This window comes from Mandrillus leucophaeus, unplaced genomic scaffold (genome assembly GCF_000951045.1).
Source record: "Mandrillus leucophaeus isolate KB7577 unplaced genomic scaffold, Mleu.le_1.0 Scaffold956, whole genome shotgun sequence".
NCBI classification, from domain to species: domain Eukaryota; kingdom Metazoa; phylum Chordata; class Mammalia; order Primates; family Cercopithecidae; genus Mandrillus; species Mandrillus leucophaeus.
Window position 1 is genome coordinate 119,345 of NW_012110430.1, and position 23,959 is coordinate 143,303.

At 37.1% G+C, this 23,959-nt stretch overlaps 1 protein-coding gene across 2 annotated transcripts in view; it reads right to left on the reverse strand.

Annotated features, from left to right (window-relative positions):
- CFI (complement factor I) overlaps positions 1-23,959 on the reverse strand; it is a 54,671-nt gene that overhangs the window by 21,900 nt on the left and 8,812 nt on the right. For both annotated transcript variants that reach the window (XM_011970565.1, XM_011970564.1), the window contains exons 2-3: positions 4,482-4,752; positions 2,448-2,601 (exon numbers count right to left, since the gene is read on the reverse strand). In XM_011970565.1, coding sequence (XP_011825955.1) covers positions 2,448-2,601; positions 4,482-4,752 — 425 coding nt within the window. The remainder of the gene's footprint in view (positions 1-2,447; positions 2,602-4,481; positions 4,753-23,959) is intronic.

Below are 23,959 nucleotides of genomic sequence, written 5' to 3' on the forward strand. Positions count from 1 at the left end.
CATGTTCTCACTCATAGGTGGGAACTGAACAATGAGATCACTTGGACACAGGAAGGGGAGCATCACACACCAGGTCCTATTGTGGGGAGGGGGTAGGGGGGAGGGATAGCATTAGGAGATATACCTAATGTAAATGATGAGTTAATGGGTGCAGCAAACCAATATGGCACATGTATATGTATGTAACAAACCTGCACGTTGTGCACATGTACCCTAGAACTTAAGGTATAATAAAAAAAAATACTATATAAAATGCCATCGTTTTCCTCAATGAGTTCTTAAGGAAGTAAGGGAAATCTGCGCTGGTTAAAATTAGAGATGTCTGTTCATGAGCTTATATAAGAGCAAAATACTGAGAAATCAAATACTGAGAGAATCTACTAGTAGGTTGAACCATAAGTTGTAGGTAACAAACTGATGAAACTCAGAAATAGCCTATAGCTTAATTTAACAATATAAGAGACTCTCACTAGTGAACTACTAGCAGATGTGGTTTAAGAAGAAGAAAATTGAATCCAGAAAGAAGGAACAAACCAAGAAGTTGGTAAACATGAAGTAAATCTGAGTAAGCATTGTCTTAACAGTAGCGATAATGGCTTATTATATCATCATAGCGATTAACTTCAGGGATATAGAAAAATAAGGTGGAACTAAATATTAAAAACTTGATGGGTTAATTACATTTTTTTCTATTATTACTGAAGATGGTGAGGACTTCCTAAATCAATGATTTATGGTATAAATTCAAATGAAACTAAAGAAATAGAAATATAATGCATAATCATCAAACCAACTAGAGGTGGAAAAGAGGAAAGATTTTTAAAAATCTTTAATTTAGTAGAAATTATAAAAGGAAAAAGACAAAAGCACACAAAAAGCAGGGTAAATAATAAGCCTAAAAACAAGAGAAGAAATAAATTCAACAATATAAGTAATTATAATAATGTAAATGGACTAAACTCTTCAGTTAACAGTGATTGTAAACATTGAATTAAAACAAATCTAGATATGTGCTGTTTATAAGGAACATGCTTAAAATCTAAAGATATAGGAAGATTGAAAGTAAAGAAATAGAAAAAAATCTAAACAGAGCAGCTAACAACTTTGCTAATTCTATTAATAATGAGTAACATATCTATTATCTAGAACCCTGCATGTGGAGCATTTGAAAAATATTCAACCACAAAGCAAGTCTCAACAAATATTTGAAAAAATTGTTATCTTACAGGCATGTTCTCTAACCACACAGAAAAAGAAAATCAATAACACAAAGTTAACCAAAAGCAAACTAACATATTAATTAAAACTAATATTATAATAAAGAAAACTTCCAAATTACATATGGGGCAAAGAAGAAATTATATTGAAAGTTAGAAGATATTTTGAACCAAATAATAAATAAAATACCACTTATGAAGGCTGATAGCATGTAGATGAAACATTACCTAGAGGGAAATGTTTAATCTTAAATGTTTACGTTAGGAAAGTAAGACAAATTGAAAATCGTTGAGTCAAGTATTCAACTCAAGGAATCAGAAAAAATGCAATAGGGAAAAGAAGGGAAAGTCAAAGATAACAGCAAGGATTGATGAAGTAGAAGATAAAGAAACAAAAGACCATTTTACAAATACGAAAACCTCTACAGAGTTTATCAAGGAAAAAAGAGAAAAGGCATATATAAACTATGCTATAAACTATAACTATATAAACTATAAACTATACTAGTTATATATAAACTATATAGTTTATACTAAACTATAAACTATACTGTATAGTATAGTTTATATATAGTTTATATACTATACTTATAGTATAAACTATATGATATAAACTATACAGTATATAAAAACTATATAGTATATATAAACTACATAGTATATAAACTATAAGTATATAAACTATAACTATACTTACAGTATATAAACTATATAGTTTATAAACTATACTATAAACTATAGTTTATCCTAACTATATAGTTTATACTGTAACTGTATAGTTTATACTCACTGTATAGTTTATAGTATATAGTATAGTTTAACAATACATATATAGTATAGTATAACGATGCTATAGTTTATGCTATAAACTATATAACTAAAAACTATACTCACACCCAGTATATAAGCGATACTAAGTGTGAAAAAATGTACACAATTGTAGATGAGTAGGAGACAGACAGAAATGAATGTGTTTGTGACTCTCAGAATCACTAAAGGATTCACGTCCAGATACTTCAACAGACTTATTATCCATGCTTTGTGGTCAGTAGGGTTCCAAGTGTTGGGTAAACATGAATGCATATCATCCTCATAGCAATGCTATGATGCACGTAGTTAATTTTCTTAGGTTATATATGTGGAAATTAATACACAGAAAGATTAGGTAATCAAAAAGCAAACAGAACAATTAAATCAACCATGAGAAAATCCACTGATACAAGCACTCACTGTTGAAATCCAAGGTCAAGGCAGGCCACGTTGGCTTCCCTCATGCTCCAGCTGCTTTTGCATACGAACATTGCTTTATCTTGGTCCATAAGTTTTACTTCAACTATTCCCTCTGAATCTGTATTTCCATGCTTCAAGGAAACACTAAACTTTCCTAAAATAAAAAAACAAAATAATGTGCAATACGTAGCCATTCACTTTTTTCTCTTAATTAAGTCTTTAAAAATAATAATGTACTTAAAGTCAAGTGAGCTTTGAACATCATGACAATTTTAACAAGTAATAGTAAGCAATTATTTTATGAGTGCTTATTATGTGTCAGTGGCTGTGTTATTCAGCTGTATAGAGGATCATTAAATCCTCACATCAACCCTATGAGGATAAAGCCTGTTTATTCCCATTTTTACACATGAGGAACCTAAATCTAGGGGAAGGTAAGCTCCTGGCCCAAGTGGTGAAGCCAGAATTTGGAACCTGCTCAACTGATCTCACTCCAAAGTCCATGCTCTCAAAAATAAGCCCAACAGTGAAAATGTAAAATGTAGAAAGGGTTTATGTATTCTCATGTATTTACAGCATTTAATGCCTCAAGAGAAGAAAAGTCTGACACTGATGAAATAACCTCCACTATTGCCTTCCGCCTTTCCAACAGGGATTATAGATGAGCTCAAACAGGGAGCTTTCCCCCTCCTTTTCCACAGTATCTCAACATCTTAACTCATCTTAACTCAGCATCTCAAAAACATACAGCATCTCAAAAACATGAACTGGTATATGTCATGGTGCCTTTAAAAAGAATGTTTTAAGCGTTCCTAAGGTCATGAAGTGTCTGTAATAACTTGCTATCAGAAGACAATAAGCCCAAGCTTTGCTGTCATACATAAAATGTAGCAAGTACTTTCTTCATGCCAAGCACTGTGTGAAGAGCTCTGCATACATTGTTTTATTTAATTTTCACAAGAATTGTACAACTTAGAAACTTCACATTTTACAGATGAGGGAACTGGGGTCCAGTAAGGTCCAGCTTGTCAACAACCAGGGTGGGGTTTGGAGGGACTTGAAACTCAATTGGACTGACAGTGAAATCCTTAATCGTAACTGCCCACTAATCTAAGTGCTAGGGCCCCAGCCTCCTCAGCACACGAGGCACCTGGAGGGACTGTAGACAAGCTCTCTGGTCTGACATCTGGGTTTGCTAGGTTGGAGTATGTCCCAGGTCAGCAGTGGCTCAAGCAACCCTTGGATATTTAGGGACAATGGGGTCAGGGCTGGGGGAGAGGGTTGGGGGATGGCGGGATGGCTGTTGAAAGAAATTATTGGGGTAGGCCATGAGCGGTGGCTCACACCTGTAATCCCAGCACTTTGGGAGGCTGAGGCGGGCGGATCATGAGGTCAGGAGATCGAGACCATCCTAGCTAACACAGTGAAACCCGATCTCTACTAAAAATACAAAAAATTAGCTGGGCATGGTGGCAGGCACCTGTAATCCCAGCTACTTGGGAGGCTGAGGCAGGAGAATGGCATGAACCTGGGAGGCAGAGGTTGCAGTGAGCCAAGATCACACCACTGCACTCCAGCCTGGGCGACAGAGTCAGACTCCATCTCAAAACAAAACAAAAACAGAAATTATTGGGGCCACAGGGGGACCTGAGGCCTGACTAGCCTACATGTGAGTACCAACCTTACTTGAAGACTTTTCACTGGGTTCTGAACCAACTCAATGGCCCTGGGAATAATCCCTTCAACCAAGTAGAAGTGAGTGTGGGGACAATTCTAAAGGGCTGGGCGGTGGGGAGTGGCAGGGGCAGTGAATGGAAGGTCTGGACTCAACATCCTATACTCTGCACTCAAAGGCTGGCTGGATTCTGGCGACCCCTGATTTCTTTAGTGATTACCCCAATTATTATTGAGAGTCTAGAAAAAATTTTGAGTTGTCATCATAACATACATAAGAGAATTATTTTCTGATAGAAAGTATGGCATACGTATGCCCTTTTATATCATAGAATGACTTGAAAACTAGGCTTTTGCTACCTCCGGCTGTGCATGTTCCATTATTTAAAAACTTTGTCCCTGGACGAAGACACTCCAAACTCTTTTGTTGACAGTATGTTGGGAAGCTTCTTCCACTAGTTGCACACACCATGGTGCCATTCTTTGGGCACTGATACGGTAGTTTACAAACACAGGTGCCCTCAATGCATCTCTGCCATGGCTGGCAGAAGACTTTATTGCAGGAGAGGTGAGTATATTTTTTTGCTAAGCACTTTTTTTCCACCCGATCCTCTTGAAATGTGGAAGTGACCTGTAAAATGCAAAAGAAACATTAACTTAGCAACAAACTAAACTCCCTTTTGAAGATGAGTAAGTGAAGAAAAAGAGCAAAACAGATACAGTCCACAGTACAGATGAGGGTGGTGTGGTCTGGTGGCTTTAAGAATTAGACAAACCTGGCTTCTAGACCCAGTTTTGGCACTTACTGTTATATGGCTTGTGGCAAGTGACCCTCCTGAAACGCAAATTCTCTCATCTGTAAAATGAGATAATATCTCCTATTTTGCAAGATTAGAAATACTATGTGTGTAATGGCTGACAGGTACTAAACATGAAATTAATGAGAGCTATTATTACCCTAATATTACCCTGCAGGACTGCAGTAGAAATAATATGAGGGCTGGTAACAGGCCAATTGGGCTAAAAGTCAATCCGCGAAGAAAAGTCAATGCTCTCTCCCTGTCCCCCAGAGCTTCCTCCTGAGGATAAGCCTCCTGTCCTCTAGTCTCCCCTGCTGCCCTCAGTGAGCCCCGCTCCTTCCTCAGTGCCCTGCAGCTGCAAAGCATCAAGCTAGGGCAGACAGAAATCAAAGTCTTCAAATGCCGTTATGAAGGGAAATGAAGAAGCTAATGAAAACCATGCAAAACTTTGCAAAGATTGTTAAAGTCATTCTCCATAATTTGCTTTTCAGGAAACTTTACAAATTGCTACACACACACACACACACACACACACACACACACACACAAAAATGACAAATTGGTCATTCTGAAAACTGGCTTTTGACACAGTAATCTAGAAAGATATATGCCAGTTACACACTTTTCATGGTTCCATATATCTCTTTTTGGCACTTATTCGAGTTGGAATTTTTGTAATAATTTCTCTCCTGTATCTTCCACTGATCAGCTTGCAAGTGTCCTGACAGCAGGTTTTAGGTATCACCTTTATATTGAAACAATGATGCTCTCATTGGGTGAGAAATCCAAGCAACTTGATTTTTTTTCTACCTTTATTCCTTTAAATCTTTTCTGAAATCTCATTCCTCCTTGATCTTTGGATAGAAACTTTGGTAAGTGTCATAACTTTTTCAGTCACTCTTAGATTTAAACAAAAACAAAAAAAATAAAAGATGTTTAGTCCCAGGAATAGTCACTAAATAGCAATGACAATGTCTAGTGCTGTGGAACCACTGAAGCTCTGACCTTCATGTCAGATGAAAGCCTCTCCTTCCTCCCAGCTCAGACTTGCTTCCAGGATGTGTGATGGGTCCTTTCTGAGCTCTCCTCCATGCCATAGCTTTCAGGTCATGCTTCCCACCTCTCAGGAGAGGAAGAGAGGGACAGCAGCCAGGTCTCGCCTGATTCGTATGGCTGAGAACTAGCCTTGGTGAGGTGAGGGTTGGAGCCAACTCTCTCATGCGGGGTACTATGAGGTTCTCTAGAGATTACACTACTGGGGAAACTTGATGTCAATTCACTCAATGCTGGCAGTGCCTCTCCTCCAGCTGCCTGCTCATGGTTCATGTCTTCTCAGCTCCAGTACCCAACAGTACTAGCCTCTTTTCCGCTGAGGTTGCTTACCTTTGGCAGGGAGCCTCTTGGGCAGGGGTCCTATTTCTGATGGTCCCCAAGTCCATTCCCTCCTGAGGGCCCACACCTGTCTGTTGCCTTCCCTGCTGCCTACCATTGAAAGAGGGCTTGCTCCAACACAGCCACCTCTTTTTTCTCTGCCACCAGGCCCCTCCAGCCTTGGGTCCTTATTCCTTTCAGGTATGGGTCAAGTACCAGTTCTTTTTTCTCCTCAGACTTCAGGGAACACATGTCAAGCACTCCAAGGGAACCTGTGTGAAGCCCTTTCACAATGAAGAAAAGTGGCAGCACCTTCCATCCTCTTTGCCTGGGGTGGAGGTGGGGGATGGAAGGGAAAATACTACCTCATTTTGTTACATAAAATTACGGGAAGCCATTTTTTTGAACTGCACTCCTGCACCAAGCCCCAACAGACCAAACCAAAATGGAGTCACTTATGCTAAGTGGCATGTAATTAAACTGAAACTTTAAGGAAATGGGAAACCACATATTGGTGAGTTGAGGCTGGAATGGGAGGTGAGGAAGTGGGAGTAAAAGCTTGACTGGTTTTGGCCAGGCACAGGGGCTCACGCCTGTAATCCAAGCACTTTGGGAGGCTGAGGCGGGCAGATCAATTGAGGTCAGGAGTTTGAGACCAACCTGGCCAACATGGTGAAACCCCATCTCCACTAAAAATACAAAAATTAGCCAGACATTGTGGCACATGCCTGTAATCCCAGCTACTCAGGAGGCTGAGATAGGAGAATCACTTGAACCCAGGAGGTGGAGTTTGCAGTGAGTGGAGATCGCACCATTGCACCCCAACCTGGGTGACAGAGCGAGACTCCATCTCAAAAAAAAAAAAAAAAAAAAAAAAGCTTGACTCGTTTTGCCATTTAGACATGAAAACATGAACACAGACCAAAAAAAAAAGAAAAAAAAAGAAAAACAAAAAAGAAAGTCTCTGTCTCCTCTCCAAGCTCTGTTAAATTGAGAATAAAGGAATTTTTTTAAAGGGCATAAACCATAAGGTCAAAGAGAATGGGGAGACTGTAGGATGTAAGATATCAAAATGTTGGAAGCTGGAAAACAGATGGGCTAGTGGTAATGGATTTAGCAGACCAAAGAGAACTGAAAGCTAAGCCCCAGAGAACCCCAGAAAAGCTTAGGAACTAGGAGACCTAGTACCTCTGAAGGAGGAGTGGCTAACAAACAGGAAATTGGTTGAAATAAATGGTTGTATGAACATGTTACTGAGGAATCTGTTGTAAACAGCAGAAGAAACAGCAAAGATTTGAAAGTGCTTGTCCCTGGAGATAGAGTGGGGGGGGAGAGGGATGATAGGCGTGTTTTTCATTTTAAGTAAGGTCTGATGTCCTTATGCTTTCAGTAGAGAAGTAGAAGATTAGGGCCAGGCACAGTGACTGATTCCTGTAATCTCAGCACTTTGGGAGGCTGAAACCGGCGGATCACGAGGTCAGGAGTTCGAAGGCAGCCAGGCCAGCATGGTGAAACCCCGTCTCTACTAAAAATACAAAAAAACAAAAAACAAAAAAACACAGGCAGGCTGGGTGCATTGGCTCAGGCCTGTAATCCCAGCACTTTAGGAGGCCGAGGTGGGCAGATTGCCTGAGGTCAGGAGTTTGAGACCAGTCTGGCCAACATGGTGAAACCCTATCTCTACTAAAAATAAATAAATAAATAAAAAATTAGCTGGGTGTGGTGGTGTGCACCTATAATCCCAGCTACTCAAGAGGCTGAGGCAGGGGAATTGCTTGAATCAAGGAGGTGGAAGTTGCAGTGAACCGAGATCGCACCACTGCACTCCAGCCTAGGCAACAAAGCAAGACTCCGTCACACACATACACACACGCACAAAAGTAGAAGATTAAGTGCTAGGCTCTGAAGCAGGAGAACATTTGATGGGATAGTAGCATAAAGGGCCACAGAGTAAAGAGAATTTTGTTTTCGTTGGGATAGAAGATATTTCATCATGGTTATAGGCTAAGAGGAGGAATCTAACAAAACAGGAGATACTGCATTTTCAAGAGGGAGAGAGAGGAGGAAATTGTTGAAACAAGGTTGAGAAGGGGATAGAAGAAGCAATCAGAGCATGGCGAAGTTCACCTTAGAAATTAAACAGTTTCCTATACTTATAATTTCCTATTGTAAGTTGGAAGCAACTTTATGATAACATTACCATTTTAAATTTCAGATGGATGGTAAAGGATAACACGAACACAGTGGCTGTTAACAAGGGCAACATTAATCAATAGAGAGACAGAAAATTACTGTTGAACAATAGCTGGGCATAGTAACAGTGTGGTTTATTTATACACTGTCTAAAACACGATGACAGTAGCTTTAATTTAAAAGAATTGGTAAGTCACATGTATCTCAATGTCGAGAATAGTGGTTGCCAAAATATGGGCTGATGATATTTGAGGACATTATTAAAGAGGTTTGTAAATGCGTACACCAGGCTCTGCCTGAAGACAAAATATAAATAATGTGGGTATGCCTCATATGTTTATGTACACCTATGTTTTGAATATATGCAAATGCTATTATGGTTAATAAGAAAAATTATTTAAATCATCATTGAAACCATAGTGACTGTCATTTCTGTCTCTCTCACAATAACAGATATTAAAATAACAACTACTATTATGTGTGTTTTTGGTGGTATAAGATGGAGTGGTGAATCTGATCTTTTTTTTTTTTTTTTCTTGAGACAGAGTCTCACTCTGTTGCCTAAGCTGGAGTGCAGTGGTATGATCATAGCCCACTGTAATCCTAAGTCATAGGCTCAAGTGATCATCCTGCCTCAGTCTCCTGAGCAGCTAGGACAGACATATGCTACAATGCCCAGTTAATTTTTGTTTTTAAATTTTTTTTTGTAGAGATGGGGGTCTCACTATGTTGCCCAGGCTGGTCTTGAACGCTTAGCCTTAAACAATCCTCCCATCTTGGCCTCCCAAAGTGCTGGGATTACAGATGTGTGCCACCCTGCCTAACCTGAGAGTCTTTTAATGTCTAGTTTTGTGGTAAACATTAATACTGTTTACCAAAATCGTATTTTCCTCTGCTTCTGGGAAAATGGAAAGATTGCATTTTCCCCTTGAGGTTGGGCATGATGATTTCTTTTGGCCAATGAAATGTAAGCTGAAATAATTTGTTGGGTTCAGAGAGAAGCATTTAATCGCCAGTGCTCAACAACCCAACTTCCTCTTCCTGTGTCATGTGATCATGGGAACGCAAATTGTAGAGATACCATAGAATCAAAGCAGCCTAGAATGCAGGGCCAACACATGTAAGATGGGTTCCCTACAGAGCCACCCGGAACCACAGTAGGCTTTGCATGAACAAAACATAAATTTTGCCGGGCGCTGTGGCTTATGCCTGTAATCCCAGCACTTTGGGAGGCTGAGGTGGGTGGATCACGAAGTCAGGAGATCAAGACCATCCTGGCCAACATGGTCTCTAATAAAAATACAAAAATTAGCTGGGCATGGTGGCATGTGCCTGTAATCCCAGCTACTCGGGAGGCTGAGGCAGGAGAATTGCTTGAACCTGGGAGGCGGAGGTTGCAGTGAGCTGAGATCGCGCCACTGCACTCCAACCTGGCGACAGAGTAAGACTCCGTTTCAAAAACAAACAAACAAACAAACAAAACATAAACCGTTGTGTTAACCCACTAAGAGCTGGGGATTGGTTCTTACTGGTGCACAACCTAGCCTATATGGAATGATACACTCTTTATAATTCAAACCCTCGAGAACTACTGGTGTAGAAAGTATGGGACTTAAATCATTCTCTGTGTGAGGCATGTTAAAGAAGTTTTTTCCCCCCATTTTTACTGAGTTTGCTGTTAAGACCTGAAATAGGAGACTATCAAACACATGGATCAAGTATTCCTGACTGTGGCCCTAGACTAGTTGCATCAAAACCACCTGAGGTGCATTATCCTACAAATGCAGATTCTGGGACCCAAACAATAGACCTTCTTAATCAGAATCTCTGGGACAGATCTTGGATTCTGCACTGTAAACAAGCTCCATAAATATTCTTATGTGTCCCCAAAACTGAAAACCACTATTATAGCCCAATAATTTCCAAACTGGCTTATTCATGTCTTGGGATATATGAAAGAATCAGTGGAATATGCAAAAATATCAGAAATGTTATTAATAAAACATATAGATTATAAGTTTTATTTAAAAAGTAGTAAGAAAAAATATTTACTAATATTTAAACATGGATTATCACTTGGGCCTGTATTCATAGCATATTCATTCAATATTTATTGAGAGCCTACTATGGCCAGTCACTGTTCTAAGTCCTGGAGATACAAAAGTGAGCAGGACAAAGTCATAGAGTTTACATTCTGGTAGGCAAGACAGACAAAAATGAATAAACAGTAAATATATAAGATGACATAAGGTGATAAATGCTATGTAGGGTAAGAAGGATACAGAATATGAAGAGTGAGGGGAGAATTGCTGTTTTTATAGGGTTGTCAGAAAAGATTTTGGAGAAAACCTTCCCTTGGGCTAGGGACCTGAAGGTGAGGGAGCAAGCTATGCAGCTCTCTAGGGGTGATGTATCACGGTCAGAGGAGATAGCAAGGGCAAGAGCTCTGAGATAGAGTGTATGTGGTACATTCTTGGTCATGGGGGCCAATGTGACTGGAAGGGAATAAGTAACAGGGGGAATAGGAAGAGATCAGGTCAGAGAATTGGAGGAGTGGGTGACAGATCTTGTAGGAACCTGTTGGCTACTGTAAAGATTGGCTTATCCTCTGAATGAATCATAAAGCCCTTGGAAGGTGTAAACCCTCCAGCGTGTAGAGGTTGAGCAGAAGATGCAGAACTATTAAAGGAGACTGAGAATATGTGGTCAGTGAAGCAAAAGGCAAATAAACGGCAGATGGCACAAAAACAATAAAAAAGGAGTGAGTTTCATTTAGTTCTGCTCTGATCTTGGTTATTTCCTTTTTTCTGCTGGGTTTGGGTATGGTTTGTTCTTGTTTCTCTAGTTCCTTGAGGTGCGATCTTAGAATGTCAGTTTGTGCTCTTTCAGTGTTTTTGATGTAGGCATTTAGGACTATGAACTTTCCTCTCAGCACTGCCTTTGCTGTATCCCAGAGGTTTTGGTAGGTTGTGTCATTATTGCCATTCAGTTCAAAGAAATTTTAAATTTCCAACTTGGTTTTGTTTTTCACCCAATGAAACTGAAAAAAAAATTAAAGACAAATGAAACAAGAAGATGGTTCTTTGAAAAGATAAATAAAATTGACAGACCATTGGCAAGATTAACCAAGAAAAGAAGAGAAAAAAATCCAAATAAGCTCAATAAGAAACGAAACAGGAGATACTACAACTGACACCACTGAAATACAAAAGATCATTCAAGCCTACTATGAACATCTTTACGCACATAAACTAGAAAACCTAGAAGAGATGGATACATTCCTGGAAAAATATAATCTTTCTAGCTTTGGAAGAATTAGATACCCTGAACAGACCAATAACAATTAGCCATATTGAAATGGTAATTAAAAAATTACCAACAAAAAAAAAGTCCAGGACCAGACAGATTCACAGCAGAATTCTACCAGACATTCAAAGAGGAATTGGTACCTATCCTTTTGACACTATTCCACAAGACAGAGAAAGAAGGAACCCCCCCAATTAATTTGATGAAGCCAGCATCGTCCTTATACCAAAACCAGGAAAGAACATAACCAAAAAAGAAAACTACAGATCGATATCTTTGATGAACATGGAAGCTAAAATCCTTCACAAAATACTAGCTAACCAAATCCAACAACATAACAAAGATAATTTACCATGATCAAGTAGGCTTCATACCAGGGATGCAGGGGTGATTTAACATACAGAAGTCAATAAATGTGATATACAACATAAACAGAATTAAAAACAAAAATCACATGATCATCTCAGTAGATGCAGAAAAGGCATTTGACAAAATCTAGCATCGCTTTATGATTAAAACTCTCAGCGAAATCGGCATACAAGGGGCATACCTTAATGTAATAAAAGCTATCTATGACAAATCCACAGCCAACATAGTAATGAATGGGGAAAAGTTGAAAGCATTCCCTCTGAGAACTGGAACAAGACAAGGATGCCCACTCTCACCATTCCTTTTCAGCGTAGTACTGGAAGTCCTAGCCAGAGCAATCAGACAAGAGAAAGAATTTCTTTCTTTTTCTTTATGGGCATCCAAATCAGTAAAGAGGAAGTCAAATTGTCACTTTTTGCTGACATAATGATTATTTACCTTGAAAACCCTAAAGACTCCTCCAGAAAGCTCTAGAACTGATACAAGAATTTAGCAAAGTTTCTGGATACATGATTAATGTACACAAATCAGTAGCTCTTCTATACACCAACAGCTACCAAGCAGAGAATCAAATCAAGAACTCAGCCCCTTTTACAATAGCTGCAATCAATCAATCAATCAATCAATCAATCAATAAAATACTTAGGAATATATCTAACCAAGGATTTGAAAAACTTCTACAGGGAAAACTACAAAACACTGCTGAAGGAAATCATAGACAACAAAAACAAATGGAAACACATCCCATGCTCATGGATGGGTAGAATTGATATTGTGAAAATGACCATACCGCCAAAAGCAATCTACAAATTCAGTGCAATCCAAATACCAAAATACCGCTATCATTCTTCACAGAATTAGAAAAAAACAATTCTAAAATTCATATGGAACCAAAAAAAGAGCCCACATAGCCAAAGCAGGACTAAGCAAAAAGAGCAAATCTGGAGGCATCACACTACCTGATTTCAAACTATACTATAAGGCCATAGTCACCAAAACAGTGTGGTACTGGTATAAAAATAGGCATATAAGAACCAGGAAATAACCCAAATACTTACAGCCAACTGACCGTTGACAAAGCAAGCAAAAACATAAAGTGGGGAAAGGACACCATTTTCAACAAATGGTACTGGGATAATTGGCTAGCCACATGCAGGAGAATGAAAGTGGATTCTCATCTCTCACCTTACATAAAAATCAACTCAAGATGGATTAAGAACTTAAACCTAAGACCTGAAAGTATAAAAATTCTAGAAGATAACATTGGAAAAACCTTTCTAGACATAGGCTTAGGCAAGGATTTCATGACCAAGAACCCAAAAGCAAATGCAATAAAAACAAAGACACATAGCTGGAACTTAATTAAACTAAAGAATCTTTGCACAGGAAAAGGAACAGTCAGCAGAGTAAACAGATAACCCATAGGGTGTGAGAAAATCTTCACAATCTTTACATCTGAAAAAGGACTAATATCCATAATCTACAACAAACTCATACAAATCAGTAAGAAAAAACAATCCCATCAAAAAATGGGCCAAGGACATGAATAGACAATTTTCAGAAGAAGATATACAAATGGCCAATAAACATGAAAAAATGCTCAACATCACTAATGATCAGGGAAATGCAAATCAAAACCACAATGTGATACCACCTTACTCCTGCAAGAATGGCCATAATAAATCAAAAAACAGTAGATGTTGGTGTGGATGTGGTGATCAGGGAACACTTCTACACTGCCGGTGGGAATGTAGAGTAGTACAGCCACTATGGAAAACAGTGTGGAGATTCCTCAAAGGACTAAAAGTAGAACCACCATTGGATTCAGCAATCCCACTACTGGGTATCTACCCAGAGGAAAATAAGTTATTATTCTGAAAAGATACCTGCACATGCATGTTTATGGCAGCATAATTTACAATTGCAAAATCATGGAACCAACCCAAATGCCCACCAATCAATGAGTGGATAAAGAAACTGTGACATATATATGACGGAACACTACTCAGCCATAAAGACGAATGAATTAACAGCATTTGCAGTGACCTGGATGAGACTGGAGACTATTTTTCCAAGTGAAGTAACTCAGGAATGGAAAACCAAACATCGTATGTTCTCATTGATATGTGGAAGCTAAGTTATGAGGATGCAAAGATGTAAGAATAATACAACGGACTTTGGAGACTTGGAGGGTAGAGTGGGAGCGGGGCAAGGGAAAAAAGACTACAAATATGGTGTAGTGTATACTGCTCAGGTGATGGGTGCACCAAAATCTCACAAATCACTTCTAAAGAACTTACTCATGCAACTAAATACCACCAGTACCCCAATACCTTATGGAAAAATAAAATATAAATTAAAAGAAGTGATGAACAACTGTGTTGAATACTTCCCCATTGTGACTTTGACAAATGTAATTTTAGTGGAATGGGGAAAACCAAGCCTAATTACATTCAAGAGAGAATAGAAAGAGGGAAATAAGCATAGCAAATTTTTGAGAGTTTAGATGTGAAGGGGCACAGTTTAGAGAAATGGGGCGATAGCTGGAGGAGGGTATGGGGTTAAAGGAGAGTTTTTCTTTTAAGATAGAGGATCATATACATGAGCTTGATTAAGGAACTTTATGTGATCTAGTTTTAGCTAAATTAATCCTCATAAACTGATAAGTGATTTAAAGAGATTCTTGTTGATAGATGAATCCTAGATTAAAAACAGTGCCAAAATACAACACCAGTGAAAACCAAAAAATGTCAGTCTACACTTCTGGCATCAGTAGAAGCTGTTCATTAGCCATATTATGAGAAGAAAAACAATGAAAAGCTAATCAGATATGACAAGAAGTCAGCTCTTTCTCTCCATCAGCAGTACTAAAAAGATTACTTGAAATACAGACTTACATCTAATACATTAACGATGAACCCCCACTATGTATTCACTGTGCATGTTGCTCTTTCTCAAGTATCTTTCGTCAGGCCTCTGAGCCCAAGCTAAGCCATCATATCCCCTGTGACCTGCACGTATACATCCAGATGGCCTGAAGCAGCTGAAGAACCACAAAAGATGACATTCCACCATTGTGATCTGTTCCTGCCCCACCCTAACTGATCAATTGACCTTATGACAATACACCCTCTCCACCCTTGCGATAATGTACTTTGCGATATTCCCTCGCCCTTAAGAAAGTACTTTTAATATTCTCCCCACCCTCGAGAATGTACTTTGTGAGATCCACCCCTTGCCCACAAATTGTTCCTAACTCCACTGCCTATTCCAAACTTATAAGAACTAATGATAATCTTACCACCCTTTGCTGACTCTGTTTTCAGACTCAGACCACCTGCACCCAGGTGATTAAAAAGCTTTGTTGCTCACACAAAGTCTGTTTGGTGGTTTCTTCACATAGACACGCGTGACATCTTTCCCAGTCAATATGCTATTAATATCAAGTGAAAAAATTTAAAAATAATGAAGTGTGATTAATGGCATTATTCCATGAAATAGTAGTAGTCAAAATTGTTATTAAAATATTATTTTTGTGTTGAAAATTTTGTTTTAAGGTACATTTCTTTGTACAGCACTTATTATTTATACACAAATACATTCATATATATTAGGAGCACATATTCAGAAATTTATTTATTTATATTTTTGCTCCCTACCCACCGTTTTTTGCTTTCCACTCCCCCCACAACATTTTTTAAACAATTATTTATCAGCCTGGTCATCTACAAAACATGATTCCATCTCCTCTAGCTGCTGTTGCTTCTCTGTGTATATGGGTGATATGGTTAGGCTTTGTGTCCCCACCCATATCTCATCTTGAATTATAATCCCCATAATTCTGTGTCAAGGGAGAGACCAAGTGGAGGTAATTAAATCATGGGGGCAGTTTCACCTATGCTGTTCTCATAATAGCAAGTGAGTTCTTACAAGACCTGATGGTTTCATAAGGGGCTCTTCCTCCTTCACTCAATACTTCTTCTTGCCACTTTGTGAGAAGGTGCCTTGCTTCCTCTTCATCTTCCATCATGATTGTAAGTTTCCTGAGGCCTCCCCAGCCAAGCTGAACTGTGAGTCAATTAAACCTCTTTCCTTTATAAATTACCTAGTCTTGGGCAGTTCTTTATAGCAGTATAAAAATGGACTAACACAATGGGCTTTTAAAAAATTCTTTTTTAAACAAAACAAAACAAAGTCTAGCTCTGTGAGCGAGTGCAGTGATGTAATCTCAGCTCACTGCAACTTGCGTCTCCAGGGTTCAAGCAATTCTTCTGCCTCAACCTCCTGTGTAGCTGGGATTACAAGTGCCTGCCACTATGCCCGGTTAATTTTTGTGTTTTTAGTAGAGATGCTGTTTCACAATAATGGCCAGGCTGGTCTCGAACTCCTGACCTCCAGCAATCCACTGACTTCAGCCTCCCAAAATGCTGGGATTACAGGTATGAGCCATCATATCCAGCCTAAAAATTATTTCTTTGGTATTTGCAGTGACATAGCAATTATTTTTATGTAAACTTATCTTTTTTTTCCTCTAGGCAGGAGACCAGTGAAACAATTTTAGATGGTTGTTCATTAGAAAACAAACAAGAAATAAAACAACCTCATTTTCTAGACCTTATCAACCCTGTATATAGCTATATACCTTATCCTCAAGTTTCTTCATTGACCTCTTTTGTTTGTCTTTTCCATATTTAATCTATAAACAAAGAAAAAAAGATGATCAATTATAATTAAAGCAAGGAAAAGTCCACCCCTTTCCCTTTTTTATGGGTACTATTGGAATGTTCCCCTTCTATTGCTAATTAGCTGTGTGATCTTAGATAAGTGACTTTATCCTTTTGATCCTGTTCCTCTTCTATAAAATGTGGAAAATAAAAATAATGTTCACACAAAGATATTGTGAGGATTATATGAAAAATACATGGGAAACTCAAATAAACATTTAAGATCCTATATAAATGTGAATACGATGATGATTTTGGTAGGTTGCCTACAGCCCCCTCCTTGTTCTATCCTCATTTCATCTTAGTTCTTTACTGTATGGTTTACTGGGCACAGGGTGTATTTCCCTGTTCTTTGAAAGATACTTGGAAAGTACTTGTACAACTGGGTTTGTCCTTGTGTTTCTCTGAATAGCTAGGAGAAAAGCATGACCAGGCTAGCACAGGCATAAAAAGAAGAACCAGCCCTGCTGAGCCCAGTATAGGTCAGCTGACTCCCCACTGACCTACAGGCTTGTATACCTAATAAAGTTGTATACCACTAAGATTATGTAGTGCTTTTATTATTATGGCATTAACCAACTGGTACAATGACGATTTCCCTGGAAAACACTGAGAAAAAAATTGGAAAACTTTCAAAAACAGTCAACAATGTAACTACTGTCTTTCCTCCAGAAGTGAATAAGCAACTTGGATCCCAAGAGTTAACAACCATATCAGAAACCTTTCCATTGAAAGAGTTTTAGGTCCCCTATGGCCTTATTTATCCCGATTATGGTCTTTACTAGCAATTTTTCCTCCACTTTTTTCTCTCCTTGGAGCTGCCCATTTTGCATTGTACCTGGGAGCAGCCCTGCTTTTGACATAAAGTGATGCCACAGATACCCCACAAACTCCTTAATCAGCAACCATTCTATTCAGATTAAAAAGTAGTTAGGGAGAGAATGTTTCTCTGGTAATACCTAACAATGAATTGTTCCAATTCACATAAGAAATATGATAAGGTATTTTGTTGTTTTTATTATTTTAAATATAAATATTCATCTTTTTTCCAGAATCAGAATGTTGTTAGGAATTGTGGGAAGATGACTGTATACTGTGGTCAGGTAGGATGGATTCTTGCTTGCTAATTTTCAGTCTCTCTAAAAACATGGAAATATTGTTTTGGGGTCAACTCCATTATTTTTGTCTCAGAGATTAAAAAGAAAATCACTTGTCCAGTTTTCTGGTCTTGTTTTTTTTTTGTTTGTTTGTTTGTTTTTGTTTTTTTATAATGAATGTAAGATAGCTAATAGATTTTTTTGAATAGGAAACATAGAGAATTGTTCGAAGAGGTTCAAAAATGTGCCTGTAAAAATTACATTTCCTTCCTTTCCTTATCCTCTCAATCCACTCAGGCCCCACTTCAGAGGTAACCACTTAACAGCTCTTTGTGAGTCTTTCCAGAGATCATAAATGTATACATGAGCCTATGTTACTCTTCAATCTGTGCCCCAACATCAGTGCATTTGTAACTAGTGGCCCTATAATCAGCCCCCAAAGGGCAGTTAGATAGTTTCTCATGTTTTACTATTATAAATAATGCTATGATTAATCTCCTTATATAATACACATCATTTCTTACATATGCTAAGTATATCTGCCAGATACTTCCCTGGAAGTGATACTGCTGAATCAAAGGAATGAGTACTTTTAATATCCTGAAAGATATTGACGAATTTTGCTCTATAGAGGTTGTTTTAAATTGCATTCCCATCATAAATATATGAGAATATCTGGTTTCCATACTCTTGACTACAGAGTATATATTATTAAACTTTTTAATCTTTGCCAATTTGATATGTAAAAATGTTACCAGAGCACACTTTTACTTGCCTTTTTTTCCTATGAGTGAAGTTAAGCATCTTCAGTATGCTCAAATTTTAAGAAAGATTTTTTCTTCCTTCTTTACATCCTAACCATATCTTTCAGTGATATAGATTTTTTCTTGTTTTTTTGTAGTAACTCTTTATATATTAAAGAAACTAGCAATTTATCTGGAATACGAATTGCAAAAATTGTTTGTGTACTGACAAATGGCAAGTTTAGTGTATTTGTCCCACAACACAGACACTTTTAAAACAGCCCCATACAAGAAAATTATTTTTAGTAAAAATCATGAAATGAAAGGAATAATGAATTATGAAGAAAATGCAAACAGTGAATATTTTAAAATGGAAATTCAGATATATAATCAAATCTGTAAAAAATTTAAAAAGTAAATTTAAAATACATATTACAGTACGAACAGCATCCAACAAGGCAAAATTCATATTTGACATTTAATACAAAATAGTAGGCATCCGAGAAGTCATAAAATATGACCCACGATGAGGAGAAAAAACAGGCAATTGAAACTTACCCAGAATTCTAAAACAGATGTTAGCATTAGCAGGCAGGGAGATTTAAAAAGTTATTATAACTGTATTCCACATGTTCAAAAATAGAGACACGGATGATATGAAAAAGGTCTAAATTGAACTTCTAGGGATAAAAACTACAATACACTTGATGGAACAAAAACCAAATCAGATATGCAGAAGAAAAGACTGGGAAACTTAAAGACACATCAATGGAAACTATCTACAATATAATTTTAAAAAATAAAAAAATTAAAGAATAGAGTGTAAATAAACTGTGGGGCAACTTCAAGCAGCCTAGTACATCTATAATTGGAGCTTCCAAAAAAGAGGACAAAATGAAGGAACAAAAAACATATTTGAAGAAATAACGGCTGAAATGTATCCAAATTTGAGAACAAATGGGGAATGAACCCCAAGCAGGAGAACCATGAAGGAAACTCCACCAAACCACGTCACACTCAAATTACTTGGAAACCAGTAACTAAGAGAAAATCTTCAAAAGAGTCAGAGAAAAAAGACACACTATGTACAGAGAAACGAAGATAAGTATGACATTTCTCATCAATAATGCAAATGCGAAGACAATGCAGCAACATTTTTAAAGTACTGAAAGAGAAAATTCGCAATCTATAATTCTATACCCAGTAAAAATATCATTCAAAAACTTAGGCAAAAGAACAACCTTTTAAGACACACAAAAACTGAAGGAATTAGTCAGCAGCATACCTGCACTACAAGAAAAAGCAGAAGGAAAATTATCACAGAGGGAAATCTGGATCTACACAAATAAATTAAGAATACTGGAAATCTTTGGGAGTTTTTGATTTGGTAGGAAGATAGTCTTTATCTCTGTTTTGCAATTTTTCTTGTGGTATCTTTGACTTTGCTATTATGGTAATTTATTGGCCTCACAGAATCCATAGGAAGTGTTCCCTCCTCTTTACCTTTTGAAAGTGTTTGAGAAAAATCAGTGTTAATTCTCTTTATATGTTTGGTAGAATTCACTAGTAAAGCCATCTGGTTACAGATATTTCTTTTTTGGGAAATTTTTAAATTACTGATTTAATACCTTTACTTGCTATAGGTCTGTTCAGATTTTCTATTTCTTCTTGAATTAGTTTTGGTGATTTGTGTGTTTCTAGGAATTTATTAATTTATCTAGGTTATCTAATTTGCTGCCATATAATTGCTCATAGCATTCTCTTATCATTCTTTTTATTTCTGCAAGATCAGTAGTAATATCTCCAATTTCACTTCTGATTTTAGTTATTTGTATCTTCTCTCTTTTTTCTTTCTCAGTTTAGCTAAAATCTGACAATTTTGTGGCTATGTCCAAAGAACCAACTTGTGATTTCACTGATTCTATTGTCTTACTATATATATATATTTTTGGCTCTACTCTAATATTTATTATTTTATTTATTCTACCTTTGGGTTTAGTTTGCTCTTCCTTTTTCTAAAGAAGATGTGCTTCTTAAGTTGTAAAGTTAGGTTATCAATTTGAGATCTTTACTCTTTTTTAAAACATTTAAATTCAGGGTTTGTTTTATAGGTAAACTTGTGCAGGTTTGTTATATAGGTAAGCCTGTGTCATGGGGGTCTGTTGTACAGATTATTTTATCACCCAGGTATTAAGCCTAGTACTCATTAGTTGTTTTTCCTGATGCTCTTCCTTCTCCCAGCCTCCATCTTCTAATAGGCCCAGTGTGTCTTATAGGCCCCTCTATGTGTCCATGTGTTCTCATAATTTAGCTTCCACTTATAAATGAGAACATGTGGTATTTGGTTTTCTGTTTCTGCATTTGTTTCCTGAGGAAATGGGCTCAGGCTCCATCCATATTCTTGCAAAAGATATGATCTTGTTCTCTTTTATGGCTGAATAGTATTCCATGGTGTATATGTACCACATTTTCTTTATCCAGTCTACCACTGATGGGCATTTAAGGTGATTCCATGTCTTTGCTGTCGTGAATAGTGCTGCAATCAACATATGTGTGCATGTATTTTTAAGATAGAACAATTTATATTCCTTTAGGTATATACCCAATAATGGGATTGCTGGGTTGAATGGAATTTCTCTTTTTAGGTCTTTGTGGAGTTGCCACACTGTGTTCCACAATGGTTGAGCTAATTTACACTACCACTAAATGTGCATAAGCATTCCTTTTTCTCCACAACCTCGCCAGCATGTTATTTTTTTGGACTTTTTAATAGTGCCATTCTGACTGCTGTGAGATGGTATTTCATTGTGGTTTTAATCTGCATTTCTCCAACGATCACTGATGTTGGGCTTTTTTTCATATGATTGTTGCTGCATATAAGTCTTCTTTTGAAAAGTGTCTGTTCATGTCCTTTGCCCACTTTTTAATGGGGTTGATTTTTCTTGTAAATTTGTTTAAGTTCCTTTTAGACACTAGATGTTAGACCTTTGTCAGATGCATAGTTTGCAAACATTTTCTCCCATTCTGTAGTGTGTCTGTTCACTCTGTTGATAATTTCTTTTGCTGTGCAGAAGCTCTTTAGTTTAATTAGATCCCATTTGTCAATTTTTGCTTTGCTGTGATTGCTTTTGGTGTCTTTGTCATGAAATCTTTGCTCATTCCTATGTCCAGAATAATATTGCCTAGGTTGTCTTCCAGGGTTTTAATAGTTTTGGGTTTTACATTTAATTCTTTAATCTATCTTGAGTTAATTTTTGTATATGGTCTAAGGAAGGGGTCCAGTTTCAATTTTCTGCCTATGGCTAGCCAGTTATCCCAGCACCAGTTATTGAATAGGGAGTCCTTTCCCCATTGCTTCTTTTTGTCAGATTTGTAGAAGATCAGATAGTTCTAAGTGTGCAGCCTTATTTCTGGGTCCTCTATTCTTTTTTAATGTAGGTATTTATTGCTATACATTTATCTTTGATAACTGCTTTTGCTGCCTGTCATATGTTTTGATATGTTGTGTTTTGTTTTCATTTATCTCTAAGTATTCACAATTTCCCTTGTGATTTCTTCTTTGACCATTGGTTGCTTAAGAATGTGTTGTTTAATTTCCACGTATTTGTAAATTTTCTAATTTTCTTTCTGTTATTGGTTTCCAGCCTTATTCCACTGTGGTTAGAGAAGCTACCCTGTATAATTTCAACATTTAAAAAATTTATTGAGACTCATTTTGTGACAAGTCTTATATGGTCTATCTTAGAAACTGTTCCACGTGCACTTGAGAAAAATGTATATTCTGCTATTATTGAGTGCAGAGTTCTATATATGTCTAGTTATTAGGTCTACTGGGCTTATAGTGCTGTTCAAGTTCTCTATTCCTTATTGACCTTCTATTCATTATAGAAAGTGGAGTATTGAAGCTTCCAACTATTATTATATAATTGTCTATTTCTGGTCAGGCACAGTGACTCACGCCTGTAATCCCAGCACTTTGGGAGGCCAAGGGTGGATCACCTGAGGTCAGGAGTTCAAGACCACCCTGGGCAACATGGTGAAACCCTGTCTCTACTAAAAATACAAAAATTAGCCAGGTGTGGTGGTGCACGCCTGTAATCTCAACTATTTGGGAGGTGAGGCATAAGAATCACTTGAACCAGTTGCAGTGAGCTGAGATCATGCCACTGCATTCCAGCCTGGATGACTACATCTCAAAAACAAAAACAAAAACAAAGCACGAAAACAAGAATTGTCTATTTCTCTCTTTTATTCTGTCACTTTTCATTCATATCTTTTGGGGCTCTATTGTTTAGTGTATAATATTCATAATTGTTATATATTCCAGAAGAATTGACCCTTTCATTAATATATCATGTAATTTATCTCTTGTAACAGTTTTTTACTTAAGGTCTATTTTGTCTGGTATTAGTATAGACACTTTAGCTCTTTTTTGGCTGTTATTTATATCTTTTCCATCTTTTATTTCTTTGGACCTAAAAGGAGCCTCTTTAGACAGCATATAGTTGGATAATAATTTTTTAAAAATTGATTTTGCCAATCTCTGCCTTTCGATATTAGAATTTAATCCACTTCCATTAAAGTAATTGTTGATAAGAAAGGACTTACTCTTCTATTTGCTATTTGTTTATTGTATGTCTTATACTTTTTTTGTTTCTCATTTTCTCCATTACTGCCCTTTTTGTGTTTAGTTGATTTTTTCATAGTCAATTACTTTGGTTCCCTTTTTATTTCCTTCTGTATATATTTTTTAGATACTTTCTTTTTGGCTACTATGGAGATTACAATTAATAGTGATTACATTTATAGTAATCTAGTTTGAATTGATAATAACTTGGTTTTGAGAGCATACAAAACTGTTCCTATACTGCTCCATCCGCTCCTTTATCTTGTTATTGTCATATGTTACATCTTTATATATTGTGCACTGTTAACACAGAATTATAATCGTTTTATATAGTTGTCTTTTAACTCATGTGGGAAAGGAAAAGAAGGAATACAAACCAAAATAATATAATACTGGCTTTTATATTTACCTATATAGTTACCTTTCCTGGAGTTCTTTATTTCTCATATTACTTCAAGTAACTGCCAAATGTCCTTTCACTTCAGTATGTAGGGTTCTCTGACTTGTACTGTATTTCTTTATTTTAACTTAATTTTATTTTAGAGACAATCTCACTCTGTTGCCTAGGTTTGAATGGAGTGGTGTAGTCAGAACTCACTGCAGCTTTG